Source organism: Saccoglossus kowalevskii, chromosome 2 (assembly GCF_978046115.1).
Source record: "Saccoglossus kowalevskii chromosome 2, keSacKowa6.1, whole genome shotgun sequence".
Lineage (NCBI taxonomy): Eukaryota > Metazoa > Hemichordata > Enteropneusta > Harrimaniidae > Saccoglossus > Saccoglossus kowalevskii.
Genome location: NC_140642.1, coordinates 13,444,330 through 13,468,540, shown reverse-complemented (window position 1 = coordinate 13,468,540; position 24,211 = coordinate 13,444,330). Strand labels below are relative to the sequence as shown.

General features: G+C 37.0%; 1 protein-coding gene across 1 annotated transcript in view; it reads left to right on the top strand.

The window, feature by feature from the left end:
- The first annotated feature begins 15,762 nt into the window (after nt 1–15,762).
- LOC102800857 (neuroglobin-like) overlaps nt 15,763–24,211 on the top strand; it is a 28,741-nt gene continuing 20,292 nt past the window's right edge. Inside the window, exon 1 of the mRNA XM_006822076.3 lies at nt 15,763–16,447. Coding sequence (XP_006822139.1) covers nt 16,257–16,447 — 191 coding nt within the window. The 5' untranslated portion in view covers nt 15,763–16,256. The remainder of the gene's footprint in view (nt 16,448–24,211) is intronic.

Here is a 24,211-nt window from a genome sequence, read left to right as displayed (position 1 = left end):
TTAGTAAACCACGTGCACTTGATATCGCTTCGCATGCCGACGATAGATAATAACAAGTTAGTTGTTAGTATAGTTAGTATACATTCTTGGTGATGGGTAACATCCCCAATGAATACCATGCGTAGTTGGCATAGTGCAATTAATACAGTATGGCCTACTCTTTCTAAAGTACCCGTTGTACCCACACGGTACATACTATTATCTGCCAACGACCGATAGAATAATTAAATGACAATGAACTTTAAAATATTTTGATTATAATACTTCGGAATAGGTGGAATATAGCAGCAATGAACGTAACCGGAGAGCTTGACTGCGAAGTGTAGCGACAAATTAACTCACGCGAAACGACCGTCCCCGATGGAAAACACAAATTCAGACACTTCGTGGCGCCATCGCGAAAATATACCATGTACGGACACGCACCGCGGAATAGAACAAGTCATTAAAAATATACTCATTAGCGAGAAGAGCAACTAAAACTCGATCTTGTTGAACCCCTCTTGTGTGCAGCTGGCTATCGTTTTTCATCTCGTCAAATTTCATATTAGATTCTAATCATAAATTACATTTTTCACCCAAGGCATTGAGTAAAATCCGTTAATACCTTTATTCGCGTGGACTTTGCATGCCCTCGTTTCATCTAGTGTTACTATAAAAACGTATACAACGCTCAAAGTATGTATGCGACACGCTAAATAACATATAAGGCTAATTATTTTTATAATTATTTAGTAAATGTAATAATAATGTATCAAGGATAAGTATGTAGTGTACTGTGTAAAATGATATACCATATTAGGCTGTGTGTACCCATATATTAATATCGTATTTTGCTGCGTAGAATGAGGTTCAGTAAGGTTACATTGAACACACGGCCCTGTAAAGCACGGTAATCGAGTCGATTATGTTCATACGTGTTATTGAAGTAATGGCTTGGGCAAACAAGCAAGACCACTGCTTGAATGAATTCGATTAATCACAATACACAATTACATACAACTACGTGTTTGTCAATGCACGTTATTGAATGTATCCAAATATGTGAGCGTCCAGATATAACATCTGCGGCAATCGCTGTTGATTAACTAGGCAAATGTATATTTATATCTAACCAACCATACTTTTGTTTATTCTGATATTCCTATAACTTCGTGTGCGCTTAGTCTTTATTCTCTTTTCGAAACGCATATATACTATCGTTAGTTTACAAAGATTCAATCAGATTTTATCTTTACTGGTAACTCATCTTCCATTTAATACGTACGCTTTTTTTGCCTCGATTTGCTAGTCGTCAATTACAGCATACGACTAGTAATGCCCCGATGTTGACACTCTCTTTGAGTTTGCGCATGTTTACGTGCGCATCACATTGACGTCATACGAACCCACGGTGGGTACTCGTTTTCTGAGAGCGAAGTTGCTATCAATCATATTAACAGCATGATTTTGTTTGAAAACCTAGTACGCAAATTTGCAAATCAACATTGTTAATATACCATTTACAGGATGTGGTATTTCTAAACGACATTGGACATTTTCCAATCTTGAGATCGAATCACTCACGATATACTTAATCAATAAGTAGCGAACCTCTTAAATAATTACCGAGAACCAATTCATTTAATTCACTAGTTTTCAATAAGCTACTGCTTGTCCGACTCTATTTATTGTTACAGGAACTCAACATTTATATAATCACTAAAAATAAAAAATAAAAACGATCGACTAACCAAAAATGCACCACTACATTTATATATATATTTTAACCATGGATCCTCTACCTCTGACGCGGTACTTGTGAGGCCCGATTATAAACGAGCAAGTGTTCCATAAGATATGATATTAATGACGACAGGAGTTTCTAATGTTGCCGACGTGAGAGAGCACATCGTAGCAGTAATGCTTATTTGAAGATTGCTTTTTCCCCGTTACAATCACTACATGCATAATATTAACAATAAATTGACAATCGACGTCAAAGAGCCCACATACTGAGCAAAATGAGATTTAAGACGTACTTCATGTGATGAATAAAAAGAGTTATTGCACAATTAAAAGTGTATTTCCCATTCAGACAAACTATATGTTTCAAATGCAAGTGGGTCATAACTTATCACGAATTCATTGTATTCCCTCCCCGTCATAGATCGCATGCGCATGCGCTAGGCCAATGTCAATATACGCCAAAATTTGATGAAAACACAGTAGTATATAATCCTCCAGGCGTACTCACTCATTTTTATACTTAGTATATACCATTATAAAAATAAAAAAAAAAAAAAAAAAAAAACACACAATAACAACACGAGACTTCGTAAATATATATACATTATTTTCGCGTATATGTGCCACAGAAGGAGGACATATGAGGGTTGGTCAATAAGTTCTCGATCTCACCATAAAACAAGGGGCGGAACTCCTATCCTGGAGTATAACTTTATACTATAATGTCTTAAGTAACTACCTATAGAAATGCAAATTTAGGTATTCGTGGTGCCCATTTAAAATCAGGTGATACGAAAATCACAGAAGCTCGTGCTGTGGCCAAGTATCTCTATAAAAAGGGGATGACTCCCAAAGAATTCCACGAAGACATGGTCAAGACGAGAACTCCCCCTCTTATTCAACTGTAAAGAGGTGGGATGCTAACTGTAAGCGAGGTAAGGAGAGACGAAATATGACCCAAGGTCTGAACGCCCAAAATTTGCCACCACGGACTATCAGGTTGAGGCCATCCATCGCATGGTAATGAATGACAGATGTGTCAAAATGTTCAAAAGTTCAAAGTGTTTTGTCGAACATCTTGGGGATGCAAGCTGTCTGCAGGGTGGGTGCCCCGAATGTTGACTCCACAAGTTGAACAGGTTGGAAGTTTCCAGTCAAATCCTGACAACTTCCTCAAGAGATTTGTGACCCAAGATAAGACATGAGTTCACCACTTTGATCCAGAATCAAAAGAGCAGAGCAAACAAAGGACATACAAGGGTTCACAGCCGCCCAGGAAGTTCAAGAATTATTCGGCAAGGTGATGGCCTCTCTCTTCTGGGACAGCAAGGGAGTCATCATGATTGACTACTTGCAAAAGGGTCAAACAATCAATGGAAAGTACTATGCTTCAGAACTGCGACAGTTAAGAGTAGCAATCAAAGAGAAAAGGAGAAGAAAGCTGGCACCGTCTGACTTCTATCTGTTTCCTAAACTGAAGTTCCACTTGCGTGGTCACCGTTTTGATGCTGATGATGATGTCATCTCAGCTGTCTAAAGGGTAAAGATGAAACCGTCTTATAGCAGGGATTTGGAAAACTGAAACATCCTTGATCGAAGTGCATTGAATTTAGAGGGGACTATGTTGAAAAATAGTGTAAGAAAAATCTTCCTTCTGTAACGTTTTATATAGAAGGCCTGAACTTATTGATCACCCACAATGTTATACAAATGAGCTGATATTCTTTCATCGTCAGACACGTTAATAATAATATAGGCTTTAATTAGGGTTTGTTTTTTTATATGTGAAATTAACAGGTGTACATTAAGTTCTGAATATAAAGTTTTGATTAGAAAGTATTCGAAATTCAGGCGTACTCAAGCGCACATATGTTGTATTTTGCACTAATGGAATGTTTAATGCTAAGGCACTACGTGTAGCTATTTAATAAATTAAACTAAATCATCAAAGCTAAGACCTGTAAACCAACCTTTTCAGAGAGTTAAATCTTTACCCAATGGCATTTCTATTAACCTGTGATAGATTTATCATGGAATAATTATTGTGATGAATAATAAATGTATTAATATTAAATATTTAATTGTACATAGTGAAGTTGTAATCACCTTACCACGATGCATTGGAAGCATTGGATTAAACTTGTTATCAAACTTATTAAGCGTTCTATTTTGATTCTAGTTCGGACATTTATCACCCTCAGTTGCCGGTAAAATTGATGACCTGGGGGTTGGGGGGTCAATAGCCCATATATCCAGTTCGATTTATTCATCATTGATAAATCTATTGGAGATTGCAATGATATCAGATGAAGTAGGGTCGAGACATAAACTAGAGTGACTAAAACGAGATTTCTAACACCTTAACTGAGAGTAACTCTTGTAAACTGAGAAAATAGCTATTTCACAACAGTAGTGACACATTTTGGATGAAAGTGATGGCTACAAATGGAGTCAACTGAAAACAGAGATTATCAAAACGTAAACAAATCGCACTGAAAACTTACCCCCTACACAGAAAGACACGCCAAACCATGTCTTCTCATTGGCCAGCAACCAACAGGCTGAGACGGCTGAAATCTTCATAGGCTAAATCTGATAAATATATACTGGCTATTGCAGACGTTTGAAACCCTGACTGGAATGCCGGAAAGTTATTCCATCCAATGACCTGGTTAGGGTTGGGGAGACGTCTTTGAATGGACCATGTATTTCACCTAATGGCTAATCTTCGTGTGGAATGTAGCTGTGTGCTTTTTTTTTCTGCCACATAATAGACAGACATCTGCTTCGTATCTCCCCTGATATAATGTGTTCTATAATAATCGCTACGCAGAACTCCGAAAGTAAGCTGTATTTTCTCTCTGCTACCCACAATATGTGAAGGAGATGGGATAATAATGGGAGTTGCATCAAATCCTGCATTGCGATTCTTTGTCAAACTGACTTGAACATTGTTCCAGTACTTTAAGTTTAGTGGTGTGTATGGTGGTTTAAATAACAATATAAGACTAGACTAATGCTTCAATCCGACGGCAAGCTTGGTCGATCGCTGACTTGAACATTGTTCCAGTACTTTAAGTTTAGTGGTGTGTATGGTGGTTTAAATAACAATATAAGACCAGACTAATGCTTCAATCCGACGGCAAGCTTGGTCGATCGCTGCTTTGAATAAAGCACCTGTGTATCGGCATAGGCTGCCACCCTCAGCTAGCCTGCATCTTTTCATGGCAATGGGTGTGAGATCTTGAGTATGATATGATTGACCAAAATAGCCAATACTAGGGGCACACTTGAGTCCAGTCAGTTGTCCAGTTGATCCACTTGCCTCTGGTCATACCAATCACAGCAGTGTCTCAATTCACATTCATAAGTGACAGATGTCTTAAGCTTAAAGTTCTTGGTTGAGATGAACAGGTTTAGCAGCGGCGAACGGAGTATCAGAGTACTCTGCCACTCACAGTTGAAGTAAGCACATCGGTCACCTGTTTCTCACACCACAGCCAGGTATGGGGCTTCTAGCTCTATTTTCTTCTGGTTGCACCAGAGCCACATCTTCTCCACCAGCTGGATTAACATGGGGAATTTGCCCCCCTGTTTTGTGACATACATCACTATAGTTAAGTTGTCAGACATTATATTTGTGTCCAAAGCATCGACTCACACCATTGGGCTTTGAAAACTAACATCTGAATTGAGCATACTCTGAGTGTCACTTAAGGCACAAGGCCTGCTGTAACAGCTGTTTGGTAGGGCTGTAGTAAAGAGATACCGCCAGGTCTTGAAACACTGCCCTAGCGCCAGTGTAACTAGGCCTGGATGCATGTTGGAATCCGTTTTCAGAAATACTAAATTCCAGGACAGGATTGGAAATTATTGTTTTGCATTTACAACGAAACCCCCACAAATGCTTGTTTGGAGGACGTGTGGTGAAAGCATTTCTTTTCCACTGATCTCTTATTAACCAACTGTTATCGAGATGCTGTGCAGCCATGTGACTGACACTGCAATTAATTTCGTGAAAACGTATAGTGGTAAATAGACCCCAAAAGGGCAATCATTGAATTGATATCTTATTCCACGAATGATGAAGCAAAGGTCCAATGGCTTTCCGGGTGAATTGGTACATGTAAATACACGTCTTTGATGTCGGGTGACACCAGATGTGCACAGCAGCTTACTTATGTTGGGGGGGGGGGCATAATTTTGAAATGATCCACATGAATGTTCTCATTCAGTCGGATGAGGTGTATGTTTTGGCGTACCCTTTTTTTCCCACCAAGAATATAAGTGTAGGGAGTCGGACACTACTATGACTGCGCCTTTTACACAGTCAATGACGCTAGTGATGCACTCAACGATGGCATTTTGGCAAACTTGAAGTTGTAGCAGTGTTCAACAGGGGTTCTTAGTAATGGTTGACTGGGTTGCCAGGGAAGCTAGGAGACACCATCCGAAGAGAGAGGCGGGGAACCACCCAGGTTTGTAAATCTGCATCCCGCAAAACACGTCTATCAACTTTCAAAAACATTGAGATATGTTAACACTATATGGGAGGAGCACTAATTCCAACTACATTAATCTCAACGGCAGCGTTCACGTTCATGGCTGCTGCGATTATGTTGCAGAATCATGATTCGCAAATAGAAAAGTGGCACAATGAGCGAGAACGTTCATTCAAGTAATATTGGACGTGCAGACATGAGAGCCATTGTATAAGAGTCACTTGACAAATTCTTGTATCGCCATTTCCTGTGCTGCCTTTGAGTCAGAAATTCTAATGGCACTAAATAAATCAGATGCGGCCACCATATCCAACACGAGGAAGGAGATACACGTACTACCGTCTAATTTATGTTACCTCCTAATGTCAAACAATCTTCTCTGCTAAGCAGTAGTGAATCACAAGATTCAGGGTGACTTGCGCCTTGCGCTAAGAATGTTTCCACTTACACGCAAAAGTTCAAAAGCTTTGGTTGGGATCTTTGCGGAGAAGCCAATTTGTGCTATGATATGATATCAATCTGTCAGTGTGTATCACACCTTCTGTACCTCTAAATGGTTCAGCAAGGTGAGTCACCCAAGGTGCTGTTCGGCCATGACCGTCATCTGCAAATGATTCATCAGCTTGTGGAATAACGACGTCACCTTGCACGGTCGAGAACCTCGTCAGTGGCCTTACTTATTTGCTTCTCCCATGAACGTGTACATGGTATAATTCTCGTCTATAACTGCTGCAATCAAGTCTATGTTCATTGCCTAATTAACTGTAACCAACTGAGTCGTTCCGCGAGCTACCTCGAGACTACTCACCTCTAGAAAAATAAAATAAAATAAAATAAATAAATAAATAAATAAATAAATAAATAAATAAATAAATAAATAAATAAATAAATAAATAAATAAATAAATAAATAAATAAATGAATGGATGAATGAATGAATGTTACCAGCCACACTATTTACCGAAGCAACTTGTAAGTTAACCGTAGAAAATAGCATTTTAAGCCGCGGTAAATTTCACGGGAGATGACACTAATATACACACTCACTAATCTGCGTCTAATAGAAATTTATCAAGAAGGTTACACCGTTGTCACAACCGGTGAATCACCCATGCCCTCGAATGTTCTTGGTTAAATAGTTAGAAACAAGGTTGAGGACTTAAGGCAGTATGAAGTGGTAGGCCACTTCTTTCACTATTTGCGATGGTGTTTCTTTTTCAATAAATATCTACCTAATATGGCTATATAGGTATTTCATCTCTCCAATAATGATGCTGAGCCCTATTCATGATCGAGCATTAGGGTAGAGATGCAGGTTCGTGGGCACTTGGGAGTGAAATTTTTTTTTTTTGCTTTTTATTATCCTAAACGTCTTGGCAATAGACTGTTGAAATTTAGTAGAATTGTGAATAGTGGAACATACTCAAAAAACGATTTTAAAATATAGATAACAGGTGCAAACATTATCTCTTTTGGATGCTTAGCAAGATTTAGCAAGGCTGTACATAAATAATAATAAAAAAAACATGGTGAAAAAAGAAATGATGGGATCTCCATATTATGCACTGTATTTAACTTTTTACAAAACGATAGTACATTTAAATTTGAAACTGTAACAGCCATTTTAATTATGAGCATTAGCAAACTTCTTACTGAGTGAATTGTTATGCAAATTAGCAATTATCTCAGCTTCTTTTTAGAGCACATTTCAGAACTTTAAAAAAAATAGCTCCTAGACGCTTTGACCTTTTGTTTTGAAATTTTCACAAATGATTGACAATGTGTTTATCTTCAAAACGCCGTCGGGGCATTGTTTTTGGTTGAACAGTGTTACAACAATCGTACAGACAACTAGCCTGCGTGTTAATTTGTGCATAAACTTGAATTAGTGAAATTTGAGCTGCTGCCCTACAAAATTGACAACTGGTAGACAGTTTTCAAGACGGCACTTTCTTCATAGTAAACAGATGTACCCATAAACCAATTTTGACAGAAATAAAATACTAACAAAACTTTAAAATTCATACAATAAGCTTTCCGAAAATATATAGTTTTGTGGACAAGGGAGGTCATCTTGGTTTCCTAATTAACTAATTAAAATACCTGTCCGGTAAACTACATCTCTACCTTAAGGTGATCCTGTGTTACCAGTCACAATTTGAAGCCCATATTTAATTTTACAAAAATATCGACCAAGATATGTATGCAATAGGACGTTATGATAATTTAGTTCAAAATCACCAAAAAACAATCACAGAAAATTACGTAAAAAATAGCAAAAGTTTGCACCAAACCTTCACGATGGTTGAAGAATTATTATATATGATATAGTATTATACATATTAAGTGATTGCCGCGGTACCTCGGTAGTTACAGCGCAGTGAACCGTTAGTGTGTGGTGATACACGGAATGTTCGTATCCTACATTATTAGAGAATACTGATTCCAAATTCCTAATAATGACAAGTATATCCGTTTCCTACCTTATTAGGAAATACTGATGATTTCAAATAAGAATCAGTGTACCAGCATCGCACACAATAAGGAAATACTGATTCCTAATGACGAGAACCAGTGTAATCGCACCATTGTATATTTTTCAAGATTGTTAATAGTAGCGTGATAGTCTCGGGTTTCACAAATGAATAGATTTGATCGAAAACATGAAATTTCCGTTATACTCTCCGTACATTTGTAGTAGTGACCTCAGTATAACAGATTAGTTTCACATGAAACTTACTAAGCGATTTGAGAGCCACTGTTGAATTTCAATTGCATTCATTTATCACGAAAGATTCAATTTTATATATTAAGCTGAACATGAGATGACCGGGGGCGCACGGTAAATGTACCAATACACTGGGTTCGCATGTTACTATAAACACACATAGTTTATCAATTTTCATAACGATATATACAATGTAGTCATGTGATGAGTGCCTCGTTTCTGATTGGACAGTTTAGTAGCATCAATCACGACTTTAATACGTGTATTGGCAATAGCTTTAGGGTCAAGTTGCTACTAAAGAGTCACAATAAAATACTGTATTTATGCAATTGACCTTAGGTGACTTATATCATTTTGTGTCCCGTAAACTATACTAAGAGGTTATTTATTACGCGAATGGGGCAAAGTAGTATTCACGAATTCAGCACATGTAGTGTTGGATCGTATCGCAGACACGGCAATCGTTTTGCTGAACGTGAAGCATATGCGATGCTTTCCGTCTTGTGACGGAATATCGCGTGATTTAAAAAATAAACGTGTCACAGATCATATTCTATATTCTAATAAGATACAAATATCGGCGTCTCTGTTCAAATGGATATTGAATAGTGTGTACGACAGCAAAGTAAGGTTTCATAGGAACAATATGTGACAACGATGTTCCAAAAGAAAAATACACAATACACATATAGAATAAAATTGATTTTAAGTTAAATTTGATAACTTAAGCAAATTTTGACGCTAATTACATGATCCCACACAGTATAAACTATTAAGCTAAATTCGTATAAGCCCATTAGTCATGATTTGAACAAACTGACAGTGAAAGGTAGAAAGAAAGAAACAAACAAAAAACTACTGCAATAAATGTCTGATAATTGATTTGTCATGTGTGGGTGTGAAACTAAATGATGATTTGGTTTTTCTAAAAAGGAAACTAGCATTAAGCGGCCAGAAATATTTCTTCACAGGAAACAGGTTCCGAACCGTTTCCAACTATCGCTTGAAATTTGACTATTGGCATCTTGAATAGTGTGCGCAACGAACATGCGTATATATGTGTATCGAATCGCTTTTTCACGAAGTGAGAAGGGAAAAGAGTAAGAATATGACGTAATGCAAATTATTTGACGCTTTTTCTTAAAACAAAACAGTGAGAAAAAAACACGTAGTTTTTTGAGACGAATTATTGTCGCTAAATCTACGTGCTCAAATACGCGAGAGTAACTTAACATGTCCGAACGTGTTTGCATCAATACATATATTAAACAAAAAGGTCAATGTATTCAGTATCAAATATAGTAGTTCGGAATCATTCACAGAATGTATGTGGAGTGTTAATATCAAGATACTAGCTAGTATGACTTGTGTAGACACGGATGTTTAAAATACATGGCAAGGTGCACACGAATTAGGTTGTTAGAATGATTTCGTTGTGTGCACAATAATGGAGTAATCATGCTAGTATCATGGAATTCACTTTTAAAAATACAATTCAATATAATACTATACAATACAATGACTAATGTTTGTAGACATGCCTCCAACATATGTGTTTATATCAGAAGATCGAGCAGAACTTTCAAACAACCGGAATAAATAATAATAATCATATTGTGTCGATGTCTTGACTGCCAGAAGCGCAAATACGATCACTATTCATACAATCATTTATTGTTTTAGCACCCACCTTCAATGTCCGACCGATTTCTATACTTCTTTTTTAAAACTACACAACGCGAAAATCGATATGCTTTCTGAGTTAGCATCACCGTCAACTTGAATTCATTGGGCTGATTTATTGAAAAGATCGATGTTTATGGACAGTATATATCTTGCATATGACGACAACTATTCCACTCGCGTAGAGCCGTGTTCGTTCATCCGAATAGAAACAATCAGCTGATTCAGGATGTTTATGCAATACGTATATTAATTAACGTAATCGTGAATTAACAATATACCAATAAGACATGACGTATGCATCAGGGAAGCCGCTGAAAATATTTTCACTTTTTTTTTGTTTTATTTAACAAATGTGTTGCAAATTGTTTTAATTTCCAATTTCATTTCGATGCATCGCTCCAATAATCATTATCTGTATGGTGATTCGCCTATCACGGGTTATGATCAATAACTCAACACACCATGGTTCAATCCCCTGGCGCCACGCCAATACGACTAAAATCATATGATTGTAATGAGGCCAGGGAACAACATTAATGTGCTTCTACTACGATTCTTGTTATGACTGGACCATTACAGTAAGAAAACCAACACGACGTTCCAATATACCGTGTCATATAATTATAAGTATGTATATTCGCAACATAACTTGAATGAAAACAAAAATAGGAAATTCAAAGTCGGCTTACATGTTTCCACAAAAAAATAGTACATTTTAGGGACAACCGTTTTCGTATTATATAAATAGCCAGCGCCTTAAAAATGGGTACACATGCTCCTCTTGTGATTCTCAAATCATAGCCAGCGCTCAATTACTTATTTACAAGTCAAGTAAAATATGGTAATTTCAACGGTCAAGGCCACAGTATATATGTATGTGTGTTCACAATATAGAAAATTGCTACAACTGTTAAATTTTACACGCATGTTCAGATTTTCAGTACAAAAGATAAAAAATCTCGGTATATGTGTGCGGGGAATGATACCCAGTACCTTCAAACTTGGCACACATTTCCGCCGTGTGATTCCAAAAGTTAAATTGTAAGATCAAAGTTATGTTCGGTCTGTAACAATTCGGTCAGGGACAGCCTTTAGTTTATTTTTAAGTAAACGTTCATGAAAAAAAATGTATAAAATAAGTGCCGCCTTTAAACTTTACACACATATTCCTTGCGGGTACTGCAGGACATAGTTACATTTTAAGCTCAAGTGGGAATGCCACAAAAATACATTTGTTTTGTTGACATGAATATTGAAGACATCTAGAGCGCGTTGGCATCTGAGTATTGTCTAGTTGGGTAACTGCGAATCATAAGAACACCAAGCGTACTTCTTGGTTTATGATCACCGTGACATTATATTTTAAATTTATTCGTTTTCTGTTTGTGGAGGGATGTGATATAAATGTTTTCGTATACAACAATATATACCATGCAATTATAATTATACTTATTTATTCAGTGCAATATTTGAATCTCCTTGTCCCAGAATATAGAATATAGTTTAATAATAATATTTTTCATAACTCCGCTGTGTTTGCCGGATAAATTATGTCAATTTCATTCAGTGCTATCGACACGTGCTTGACGACACGTAACTATGGTTAGAATATTCTGCTCGTCATAATGCCCACATTTATAAGGTGTCGTTTTGCTCGTGTCGCCACGGCACAATTTCGTTTGTTCAACAGACCGCATATCGAATGCGTTTCAATTGGTTGTGTACACAAAGTGTTTGATCGACCATGGAGTAATTTGAAGCCACAAAAACCGTGTTTTGATTGTCGAATTGCGAGCAACTACGATAAAAGCATTCTCTGTATGCTTGGAAAGTGTTGGCTTCTTTTTCTGTATGTGACATCGGTGTTGGGAGATAGCACTAACAAAAGCCCGTTATTTAAAAATGATGCGTTGTAGTAGAATGTAACTATTCAATCAATCAATCAATCATTAAAAGACAAGTTCTGTCACCCACATGTGGGAGAAACGCGTGGTAAATTGCAGACGGATTAATGCGACACCAAACATTGAAGCGACTCATTTATTTATGGTGAACAAAGCTCCAGTGTCTGTGGTAAATTTAATGAACCTGTGTGTGTTTAACTTGTCGATTGTTTAACTTTTGATCATCTGAATCATATTCAAGTAATGCCTAAATATTGAAGAAGTCAATTCAGTCTAGCCTTGACATACAAATTTGCTTTCTGTGTCACACTTAACTATATGGTCAAGAACGTGCAATGAAGGTTCTCGTTTAGTTTAATGATTTGCCGCGCTTGTTGTAAATTTTAATGAAACGAATTAAAATAAACATTTCGCTCATACGTTAACCACGTTACTCATTGTAAATTTTACTCCCTTACTACACATCTAATAATCACTTGTTTATACTATGATATACTTAGTGTTTGGTCATTTCGGAAGCTGTGTAATGATTAGCATGCAGATAAAACAGGCTTTCCAAAACCAAAATATATAAGAACATAACAAAAAACGAAAGTAGATCCAATCCAATGAAAACATACAAACGATGAATAGAATACACAAATAGAAAGGCCTCTGTTTCTTATAAATGACGTGTAGAACCAATATTTATACTTCAGTCAAACTAATCACTCCCTTATTGTCTCAAACATGATCCCCGCCATGTATATGTTTTGACAATAGAGTCTCTGTGTTAAAAGAAACATTATTATTTTTCAGTACGCCGAGTTGCCTGTTTAGTTGCACTAATAATTGGACCATTCAGTTCAAAAGCGGGTATGTATAGAGAGAAGACGACTACATGATCATAATGAAAAACACATGAAGGGCGAGACACCGATTGATTTCACCGGTGTTGCTGTACAATTACGACGCTGTATCTGTCTAATACCTGCGAAAAATGTCGTACCCTGGTGGATTTTGCTCAAACAGCCAACAATGAATTCACGCTGCCATGCAATCGCGCCAGATATTGGTTGGTCTCGAGAGAGAATGGAAACAACACTGTATTTTTTGTAATATATTTAATCCTTTTTTCGTCAGATGACTATCATTGCAGCGCTATCTGACGGTGAATTGATATTTTCGATTCAGTAGCACATCCCACTTATAATGAAGGCAGGCACAATGTCGTTCTGTATAACGGTTCATTGTTGCCTAGTGAGATTCCCGCTTAGCGGCAATGAGAAAATTGGTCGGTAAATTGGGCTGCATTTGAGAAATTATTTCGCCAATCAAGCCTGCATGTTGGATGATTTGATTGACATAAAAAGACCGATCCACGGCACCAGTTACCCTATTAGTTGACAGCTTTGGTGCTATATTGGAGAATAACCGTTGTATTTAGATGGATAGTGTTCTTATCTTTCCATTCCCTGTTTTCCCGAAAGACTATGCCTACGTGGGCTGTCATGTGCGTGTCTATATGTGAGAATATTAAGCGGAAGTCTTACGAAAACTGATCGAAATGGATCAACAAATTTCAAACGCGTAACTCGTTCCTCCGTGAAACGATCAGGACAAACTGGGTAAACGCGGTATGTGCGTTATGAGGAAGCAGCTGAGTTAACATAGACTGAATAATTGCAATTAAAAAACTTGATTTTCCATTAACTAAATCCGTAAATATCGGCATTATCTTGTCTCTGGTTTTATAGCAATCGGATGAATATATATAATATTCAATTTGAGAAAAATCGCGAATAAGGGCTTGTTTGTTCGCTCTTTAAATAGATTGGTGATTACACGTTGATCCAAAAGACGATCATAAACTCTGCAAACTAAATCTATTTGGCACGTAGGACCTGATGGAGGGGAAAATAAGCTCTCCGAGGTCAAATTAGGGCTCGACTTTATGTCCATAGACGACACATAAACAACAGGATATGTATATTATTACGCGCGCTGTGCCTTTTACGCGCGTAAGAAGGAAATCGATGTGAAAGATACACTATACTGCAGCACTCAATTAATTAATGATTGATGCGATTGTGGGTAACAAATATCCCTCTTATAGAAACAAGAAATGTTCCGACTGAACACTATATATTGAAGTGTTATAATTAGAATATGCATACATGAACTTCAATGACAGTGTACCCGTAATTGATTGTTATTCAGGTCACTGATACATTCAAACCTCTGATCGATACTATTTAATGATTGTTAGATGTTACTAATAGTCTATCAAGCTCTGCAGATGGTACACTAAATGACGATATACATCGTAGTAGTAACCTACTAGTAAATCTATGGCGCCCTAACGCGTTTGAAACGTGCCTAGAAGCCTCGTAGGTGACGAGCGCAAGATCACCTCCGACAGGCGAATTGACACGAGTAATAGGATATGGCATGACATCGTCGAATGGATTACTACGTTGATCTGTATGATTGGATATGTCCACGAGGGTCGTCTTAAGTTCGCGCTCAACCATTCATACGGGTAGGTTGGTGTTTATACGGGTGAAAATCCGGTCATCTCCGTACAAATGATTGCTTAAATGTCTGCCTATATACACAGTGCCACACATATCCAGGGATGGATTTGCTACGGCTGTTCATCTCCGCCATATGGATGCAGCCTGGAAACCGATAGCATCTCGGTACTATTCATTTCAATTGATGTCGTGTATTGAATGAACATATTTTCGCAGTTCCGTGACTTGTTCCTTCGATATCATAACTCATGCTCTTCCGGGGTGTGTTTTAATTGATTCCCTCCGCCGAACCAATTACCTGATCATGTTCCAGACACGTTTTCCCCAAACTCTACAGTTAATAAATACGTTAACACGCGTGCGGCATGTCAAATGGCTTAGCGTTAAAATAAACAAAACAAGAATAAAATGACAATACATCATTTTTAACAAAATAAATGTTCACGACAGGTTGTCGCATGTGTATCAGGGAGCTTCGAGAGAGATCCTGTTAGATCACAAACAGAAAAAAAATACATTAGGAATCACTATTCTATTTCAGCTAGAATCAAGTCTATTTTTAGCTGAACGTTTAATAGCTACAGTACTCTCATCTTAGCCTCTATGATACTTACTACACAATATATGCGAGGCATAAGGGGTACGACTGATGCTACCACACTATGTTTATTTTCAGCTTACTTAGGTGGTACGGCGAGTACGTATATTAGCACGCTACTGCAGTGAGCTTGGATCAATAGTTGAACTTCAACGCCTTGTTCCTGTACACGAAAGCTACCGATCGGTGATGTGCAATTGTGATAACGTCCGACGTTACTGAACACACGATTGGAATTCCATATCACAAAGAAGTGACCCATCGTGCGTAACTGACGCAATCTTCACGAACGTTCATCAAGGCTTATTAGGTCTGGAACACACGATTGCGATTTGAGATGTGAATCAGTAACAGTTCCCCGAGCTGAAGAGCGCCTCTCCATCAACATCTATCACACTCGTTTACCGAATACTTTACACCCAGGATATTGCGGTGATTATATCAAGTCTCGGAATCGTTGAAGGTGTGGGCCTACGTTCATGGATCGCAAAACGCTTTGAAACTGATTTTTCATCTATTATACCTAGTACATAACTAGGAAAATAAACTCCAAGGCAACTTGTGCTGTACGTTGATTAAGTAACCAGCCCTCGAGATGGGATGTACGGTGTCCACGAAACCGGATCTATATTCACAAAATGGCGATGCTGACCCATACAAAAAGAAGAAGGTTGCACCTGTAGATAGCCGACTTCCTTTGACGGCAAGACAGAAATTTCAAATTACCAAATCATGGAAAGGAATTGCGCGGAATATGGAGAACACTGGAAAATCTATGTTTATGAGGTAGGAAATTAAACATAATCCTCTTCGATTTTTAATATCATGAATTGCAGCAAAGCAAAAAGAAAGCAGTGATATATTAAATTCTAAAAAAAAACCAGACTTTATTCGTATATGCGAGATCCTTTTTAGTAGTGAGTACCCTCAGGAAATCAGCTTAAACCTAGTCTCCTGATCGGTTCTAACATTACTCTATTTCGCGGAATACATCTCGCCACGGTACTCTAACTTTACTGTAACTTAACGTCGTTTGTTGTCCGCATTCATATCCGAATCACACGGTTGGCGTTTTTAGCATATTACCTAATGCCGAGTGTTAAATGTTCCTCTCAGATCCTCCATCTGTGTTCCAATTTCAAGCAGTATGCTCTCAATAAGTCCCCTTTTCATCACTGTAATCTGACGTCGACTGTTTGCGTAATATGTCTGATATGTATGAATATACGATGTGTGAAAAAACAATCGTTGCCGAGCAATAGCGCGATCGCGTTGTCTAACTGAAAAATGTAATCCGAGTTCAAAATATTGATATTTTATATCTAGTGTATATCCAGGTTTTGCTCGAGTGTATGTCGCAGATCGCTTTATATACATATGTCTTGCCAGTCTGTGACATGTTGTGAATCATGGACCCTGACCATGTTTACCACTCGTGCGCAACCAAACACGTACGTTTAACCTCACAGTGGCACATTGATATATACATACATGTATATCTGAAATACATTGTCCAATAACCTTGGTGCATTTCACTTTTCTTACTGTCTGCTGTTACACAGTTACAATAGTGTATCGTGTATCAGTCATCTTCGAGTACTCATTCTATGAAATTAAATTTGATTTGGGTTATCGGTTTGTGATATGAAACAAAAGGTCAATAATACGATACTCCCTATCATATATACTTACAGTTACTTACATAATAACAACCTGTCATCCTGCTTTCCATTACCTAAGCGGCAATTACGTCACATGCATGGGCTGACACCGGTAATCACATCAATTTCACTGTGAGTTAGTCTACGACTAATGATTGCGTCACTGCACGTTCAGTCAGTACGAACGTTAATTCACACACGAACAACATTATTCGGTGATGCGTTTTTTCGTAAAGTAAGAATACCATCACATCCAATCGATTCCCAAGTTTTAAATCCGTATTAGTGAATTCACAAATCTAAAACACAAAACACTATTCGATTGACGAGCAATTCCACGAGAAACAATATATACAAGTCGTTTAACAGTTTGCAGATATGTGTGGTTGCCTGGTTATGTGAAATAAACTGACGTGGAAGCTTCGTTATACCCACACAGACAAGTGGCATCTTCGCACCTTTCAAACCATAAATTATTGTTTCTACTCATTCACTGTGAAAGCACAATTGATAACATGACGTACCCGTCCACGCAATAACCACAAGATATACCAGTATTGCGATAAGGTCACTTGATGAGGTCAATGTAACACTTTGTATTCAATTCAAGCTCGTTTGTATATATCACACAGACCCAGTAGTCCGAATCAAATGCTATCAATTTACAACATGCGTTAATTGAATACCGAAAATGAAACTAGTGCGAATATAGAGAATACAGTGAATGACATTATTTATAAATAATACACATTGTGACCACCATCTGGGCAAATAACCACAATAACCTAATAGTGTAATATATATTGACGATACTAATGTGATCCGATATAATACCGATAATATATACGTAATACATCGAATGACAGCTCAAACTATACGCTAATTTAACTGAAATTGAGAGAACTCAGGCAATTCAAAAACGGCGCGTTCAGTTGTACGATTTCGTTCACCGCTTAGTACCCATCGCTTTTGGCTACAGTTTCACTCTGATTGAAAGCGGTTCTCATAACAATATAGGCAAATGTTATGGGTGTGGTGGAACGGCAACACCATTTGAATGTGGAATTATACATCTATTTTGCCTATGCTTGGCGTGCTGTTATAACTCGTCTGTACATTTCCGCTCATTATTTAGCGCTTAATTACAAATAGACTGGCGTTGAATCTGTTTGTATCGAAGTTTGCAACGTATCAATGGACGAGTCAATTTACACTATAGTAACCTGTGCAGAGAGAATACTCTGTACTGATGTTTTGTAATAAAACTACGCCCCAGGGAAAAGTACATCGTGTAATATCTTAATTATTATTTTAATATTTGGCCACGTAAACCGTTTCTTTTGTTGGGAGCACATGCTTTTTTGTGGCTTTCGATTCGTTCTGATCATTATTACACATGCGCATATTCAATTCTATAATTATTTCGGGAGTGGGGGGGGGTCTCGTTGACACCAAATTCTATAATACTCAAACGCCTCACATGTTAAGGACTATGTTCGATCTGTTATGTTGATCATAACAAATATTACGTTTCTTTTTTGTTATTTTTTGTCATAAATAGATAATTGCATTTACAAACAATAATTGAGTCACAATTGGATTGATCCGTAAACGGCAGAAAATCAAAATGATGATGAACATGTACACGTGCATTCGTATCTGATGTTAGATAACTATCTTCGTTAGTATGGAAAGAAGTGATTGGTCGCCGATCGGTGAAGGTCAGCCGTTTCTGTTTCTAGTCACTTCAACACTGTGTGCCGACAAATACCACTCCAGGGCACCTCGAAACGGATACGACCCATTAGAACTAACCTTTGAGACAAGGTTAATTTAAAAGCCCCCATAGAGAGGTGCCATGGACGCCCAGTCGAAAGTAATATTCCTCGAATTCTTGTGGGAATCGTGTCTGTGTTTGTTCAGTGACTGTACAATTTCAACGCACGGGGCATTACAACTACTTTCACAGATTAAATATTGGAATCCGTCATTTACAGTAGCATATGTGGTACTCTGCTTTGTTTGAGCTGCCGACTGTACATTAATCTGTTTGACCTAGTACCAACCATTACACTAAAAAACTACGGTGTTGGTATTTGCTGTTTCATGTGACTGCGGAAATCATATGATATGATATGAAGTGGTGATATGCGATCTAGGCAACACTAAAAGAAACACGTATGTAAATGGTGTCCCATGTGTATTTTGTTTATTTATTTAGGCTAATCGCATGAATTGGGATTTGTTGAAACAGTTGAAGGGCATTTACGTTCCGATGAAATATATAAGATTACAGTACCTACTCTAATTCACAAAACGTCACAAAGAATGTCATTCAAATTTGGCGAATGACTGTTACAGGAAATTAAACACATTTATTGGAACATCATATTTTGTTTCCACGGCAACTTCTCGGATCCAATGCCATTCCGACTTTTGAAATATTGAACAGTTTGTGCGCGATAGGAAATTGACACAATAAGTTAGAAAGTGAAATGAATGTCATGTTTAATCACTCGCCATATATAGTATTGCAGCGTTCATCTACATACACATTGATATGCAAGAAATATAAATATATTTAGTAATTTGACATTAGGTACGGTATTAATAGTGCCGTTGCCCAATCCTGTACCATGAATAATTTAGAAGATGAATGGCATTTATAATTTTCTTATCGATAACAGCTAATATATGTATGTAGACGTAACATCTATAAGAAATGAACCTCTCTTTAGTAACCGTGACAACAATCATGCATATATCACGGGTGACATTATAATTAAGAAAGGATCGGAGAAGACGGCATAAAAGGCATTATTATAAACAGTGTATAATATTTTATCCACTACGACTAAAATCATGGCGTCTTTAATATTGTGAACGCATGAGTGAGTTTAACAATTACAAAAAAGGGACAATCAGTATTCTTAGCGGGTTGTCTACATATACTACGTCGCGAAAGAAAAATGAAATTGTATTTTTCACTTTGTTGCGTTCAGTTTTGAATATAATATAATGAGTCTTGTGATAGCCAGAAATGTTTGCTTTATAGCATTCATTGCGTCGTTGGCAGTTGTATTGATGAAGTGGTATGTGCAATTCTGGCTAACCCGATCCAACGCGAATTGATCTTAGATATGTCTGGCGGGAGTGACTGTAAAATAAAAAGAGATGAACACTCATACTGGCACAGTATAAATATTTGGGAGAAGTAGCGTGTCTATGAAACAGTGGGAACTAAGTTGTGCCTGGTATATATAAGTCAATATACTAGCTTAGACTCCCTGTACATTCGACACATATTGCGAATACTTGACAATATAATAAATGTAAATACAGTTGACAGTAGCAGTAATAATTCAGGTTACGACGCCAATACACTTACGGGAATGATCACCGGTGCTGCCTCTCCTAAGAGATTAAATCATATTTCAGACCCGTCATTTTAGCGTAATGGGTTCGCATCTGTAGTAGTACATAATAGATACGCAGAGACTCATTTACAAGAGGCTTAAACACCGACATAATTAGGCGCCAGCGTTCTTTTTTCTCTTATGTTACCGAAAATGAACAAATATAAAAAAACAACAACATGTGAACACGATAATATTTCCAGACCAGCAATTAATCCTCTTAAATACAAAAAACGTAAATCTGCTCATCTGTAGAAGGTCATCGAATGCCGACTTGAACTAGGTCATGTGATCAAGCCCAAACGAACATGCCGAGCGAGTACAGTGTAAAAGCAATTATACAAACTCAGATATAATTTGACAAATGTGAAACATATATATATATATATATTATAATTAAAATCCAAATCGTGGCAACTAGGCATTTATTGGAAATTAGTGAAATTAGACATTTCAATCTCACAAAAAAGTAATTTCCGAACGTTTTTTTTCTAATAGATGTGGGAGGAGAAAAATTAATCTTGCGATTGAAAGTTAGTGAATACTGTGCTATATACCCTCGGGAGAAAGAAATGCGTCTACACTTTTTTATTATTAGATATCGTGTAACGTTAGGTTGGCTCCCAGTAAAATAAATAACAAAGAGAACATTTTTTTTCTCAAGCGACCGTGTTTCTTTTAAACCTTATGTTCTTCTTATTACACTATTACTTTGAAAGCTACACATTTCCACCCACTGACCATATTTATTATGCAGTGTTGCTATGGAAACTTGTACATTTATTATTAGGTTTTCAAATATCTTCATATATACTAGTAATTTACACGAGCAGAAAGTTGGATCTCGTAATTTGAATAAAAATAATATTTTCAGTTGATTATTCTACTGTAACTGAAATACCCAACTGAATCAAATCCGTTGACAGTTATATTCCCAGCAGCATTCTAGCTAACCAAGTGAGAAACAAAATTCCAAGTTATTTAGTATATATATATATATACATGTATATAGTATTCATTATTTAGTAGTCGTAGGATCGAGTTTCAAACTTAATTGACTGCGATATCCATGAATATAGAACAGGCGACAAAAACATAGCAAATATCTTCCAACATTGTAACTAGCACCGAGAAAAGATATATTTAACAGATCTAGTCTGCGTTGTGTGTTGTTGCGCATAATATTCATGATGTTCAGACAAATTTGATATATAACTAGGTATAAGCTTGGGCGATTTCTTATACGTTCGAACTGAATTAACGTTTGTCATGCACGCATGACGAGGAAGCAGGATTGTTTGTTGTGTTTGCAGCAACTGTTAGTGTTGATGCCTTGCACCATAATGCGTGTGCATCGCCTGAAAGTCGAAAGCGCTTCCACCAAGACGAATAGCAAAACACACAGTATTAGTAACGTCCTTATGCAACGAGCGCGCCATATTGTCCTTGGTTGTGAATGATGGAGGCATAGCGAGAATGTTCTAAAGTAGGGTAGAAAATGATGAAAACGAAAATGACCACCGGCATCTGTCTCATGTATACGATATTCCGAAACACATATTGTTTACAACTTGGTGAAATCAAAGACTTGTGTAAAAATATCACTGACCCCAATCTTTGTTTTTGGAAATTTCAGAATATATTGTTACAATCCGTATACATGCTATATTTAACTTACGAAATGGAGAATCATTCTACCTAGTTTATGTATTTTGACATTGTCATCAATGCTAATGAAGGGTGTGGTGTTGTATAGCGGGATCTTGTCTGTCGGCGTTGTCGTTGTCGTCGTTGTTGTTGTTGTTGTTGTAATGTTTCTTCTGGAGAAGTTTTCTGGCAGTAAATATTCAAAACCTCTTGAAATACTTGCTTCATCATATCAAACAAATACATTTATGAAAGTTGAATTTACATTCCCAACTGTAGATCTTAGAACAAGTCACATGTGGAAATGTACATGCACAAGAACAAAAAAACAAATGACCGACAACATATTCTCACTTTTAACCATTTAAGACTTGTAAATTATGCCCATGTTCCTCGCTGTTACTAGAACACAATTATAATGCCCTTTTAATATTAACGTAAAACATACTTTAATGACATCAACCGAAATATAAGTACTTAGGGATACTCCAACACTGTATCTACTCACTATATCAAGTACATCACTCAATTAAAACATATAATATAAATCGATGTAAAAATAGCAGACCAATATTTATATTAAAAAATGGCTAAGTTATATACGAAATGATATCACTAAATGAAATATACACTTTACAATGCCATTGAAATCGCCACGACGACGTCATACTGAGACCACGTGTACACCTCATGTTGACATACTGTTAAGTGTCTGAGACACGACTTACCCCCAAGCAAAAATGTTACAACCTGCTCTGCAGCTTGGTAATGTGTTTACATCATTGGCACAGCCTTGAGTAGTGATGGCAGTGAGCAAATCCAGAAAATCTATAAATGATATTAAAGCCTAATCTAACACAAAGATAAACGTTCACACGAACTATTTTCCCCTTTATTTGCTTTATCGGTTCACCATTAGCACATGCCGTCAATGTTATTTTAGTTTGATTTATAGCACTGAGAGAAACTGATCAGATAATGGAAACAGTTCCAAAACGTGACGTTAATATATATATAAAACCCTAACTACTTATATATTGTTTGCATCATGCTATCATATTTCGCTCACGCCCAGCTCAATCCCCAGACACAGGTTGAATTCAGCTGCAAAACATTAGTTAACATTCTGTGCTAATATGATTTATTATTTACTGCATAATCACAAACGGTTCTATTAATTGGAAATGATAATTTATAGCTGCGTGAACACTCTAGCCAAAACATATGTCATTTTATTTTGATGTCCTGTTTTGACATCCGCATTCAGCGTTTTGAAACTTTAAGTGGAACGTGTTAAATGTTTTAAAATGGGTATTATTTCCGTTCCCGTTCTTCAATTGAAATTTGAAATTTCAATATTATAGCCTAGATTTTTGCTATACATATATATAGTACGTATACATATTCTCTGACAATAACGCTAGAAGTATCAAATATTTAGCAGGCTCGATTGTGTGGCATAAATTATATATGAAATATTGTCACAAGAGAACAAGGTGCACTTGTAGTGAACACCATATGTTTTTGTTTTTGTGTGCATAAACAAATCATCACACGGGGTGATAGTGTCACATTAAACAAACCAACGATCTACAGTCTGCATAATCATTCTTCCAGTGATTATATTATCGAAGCTTCCCGTTAAAATGGCACTATAATTAACAAACCATATTTCACTTACGGTCTTAATGTTAAGCCGCGTTATTTGGTAATCATCCATTCAGTCATAAGATTAAGTCTGGTTGATCTTTTAAAGATCTGATTACGTAACCACATTCTGTATGCATGATACCTTGATTGGATTGCTCTTCTCCAAATGTCGTTAA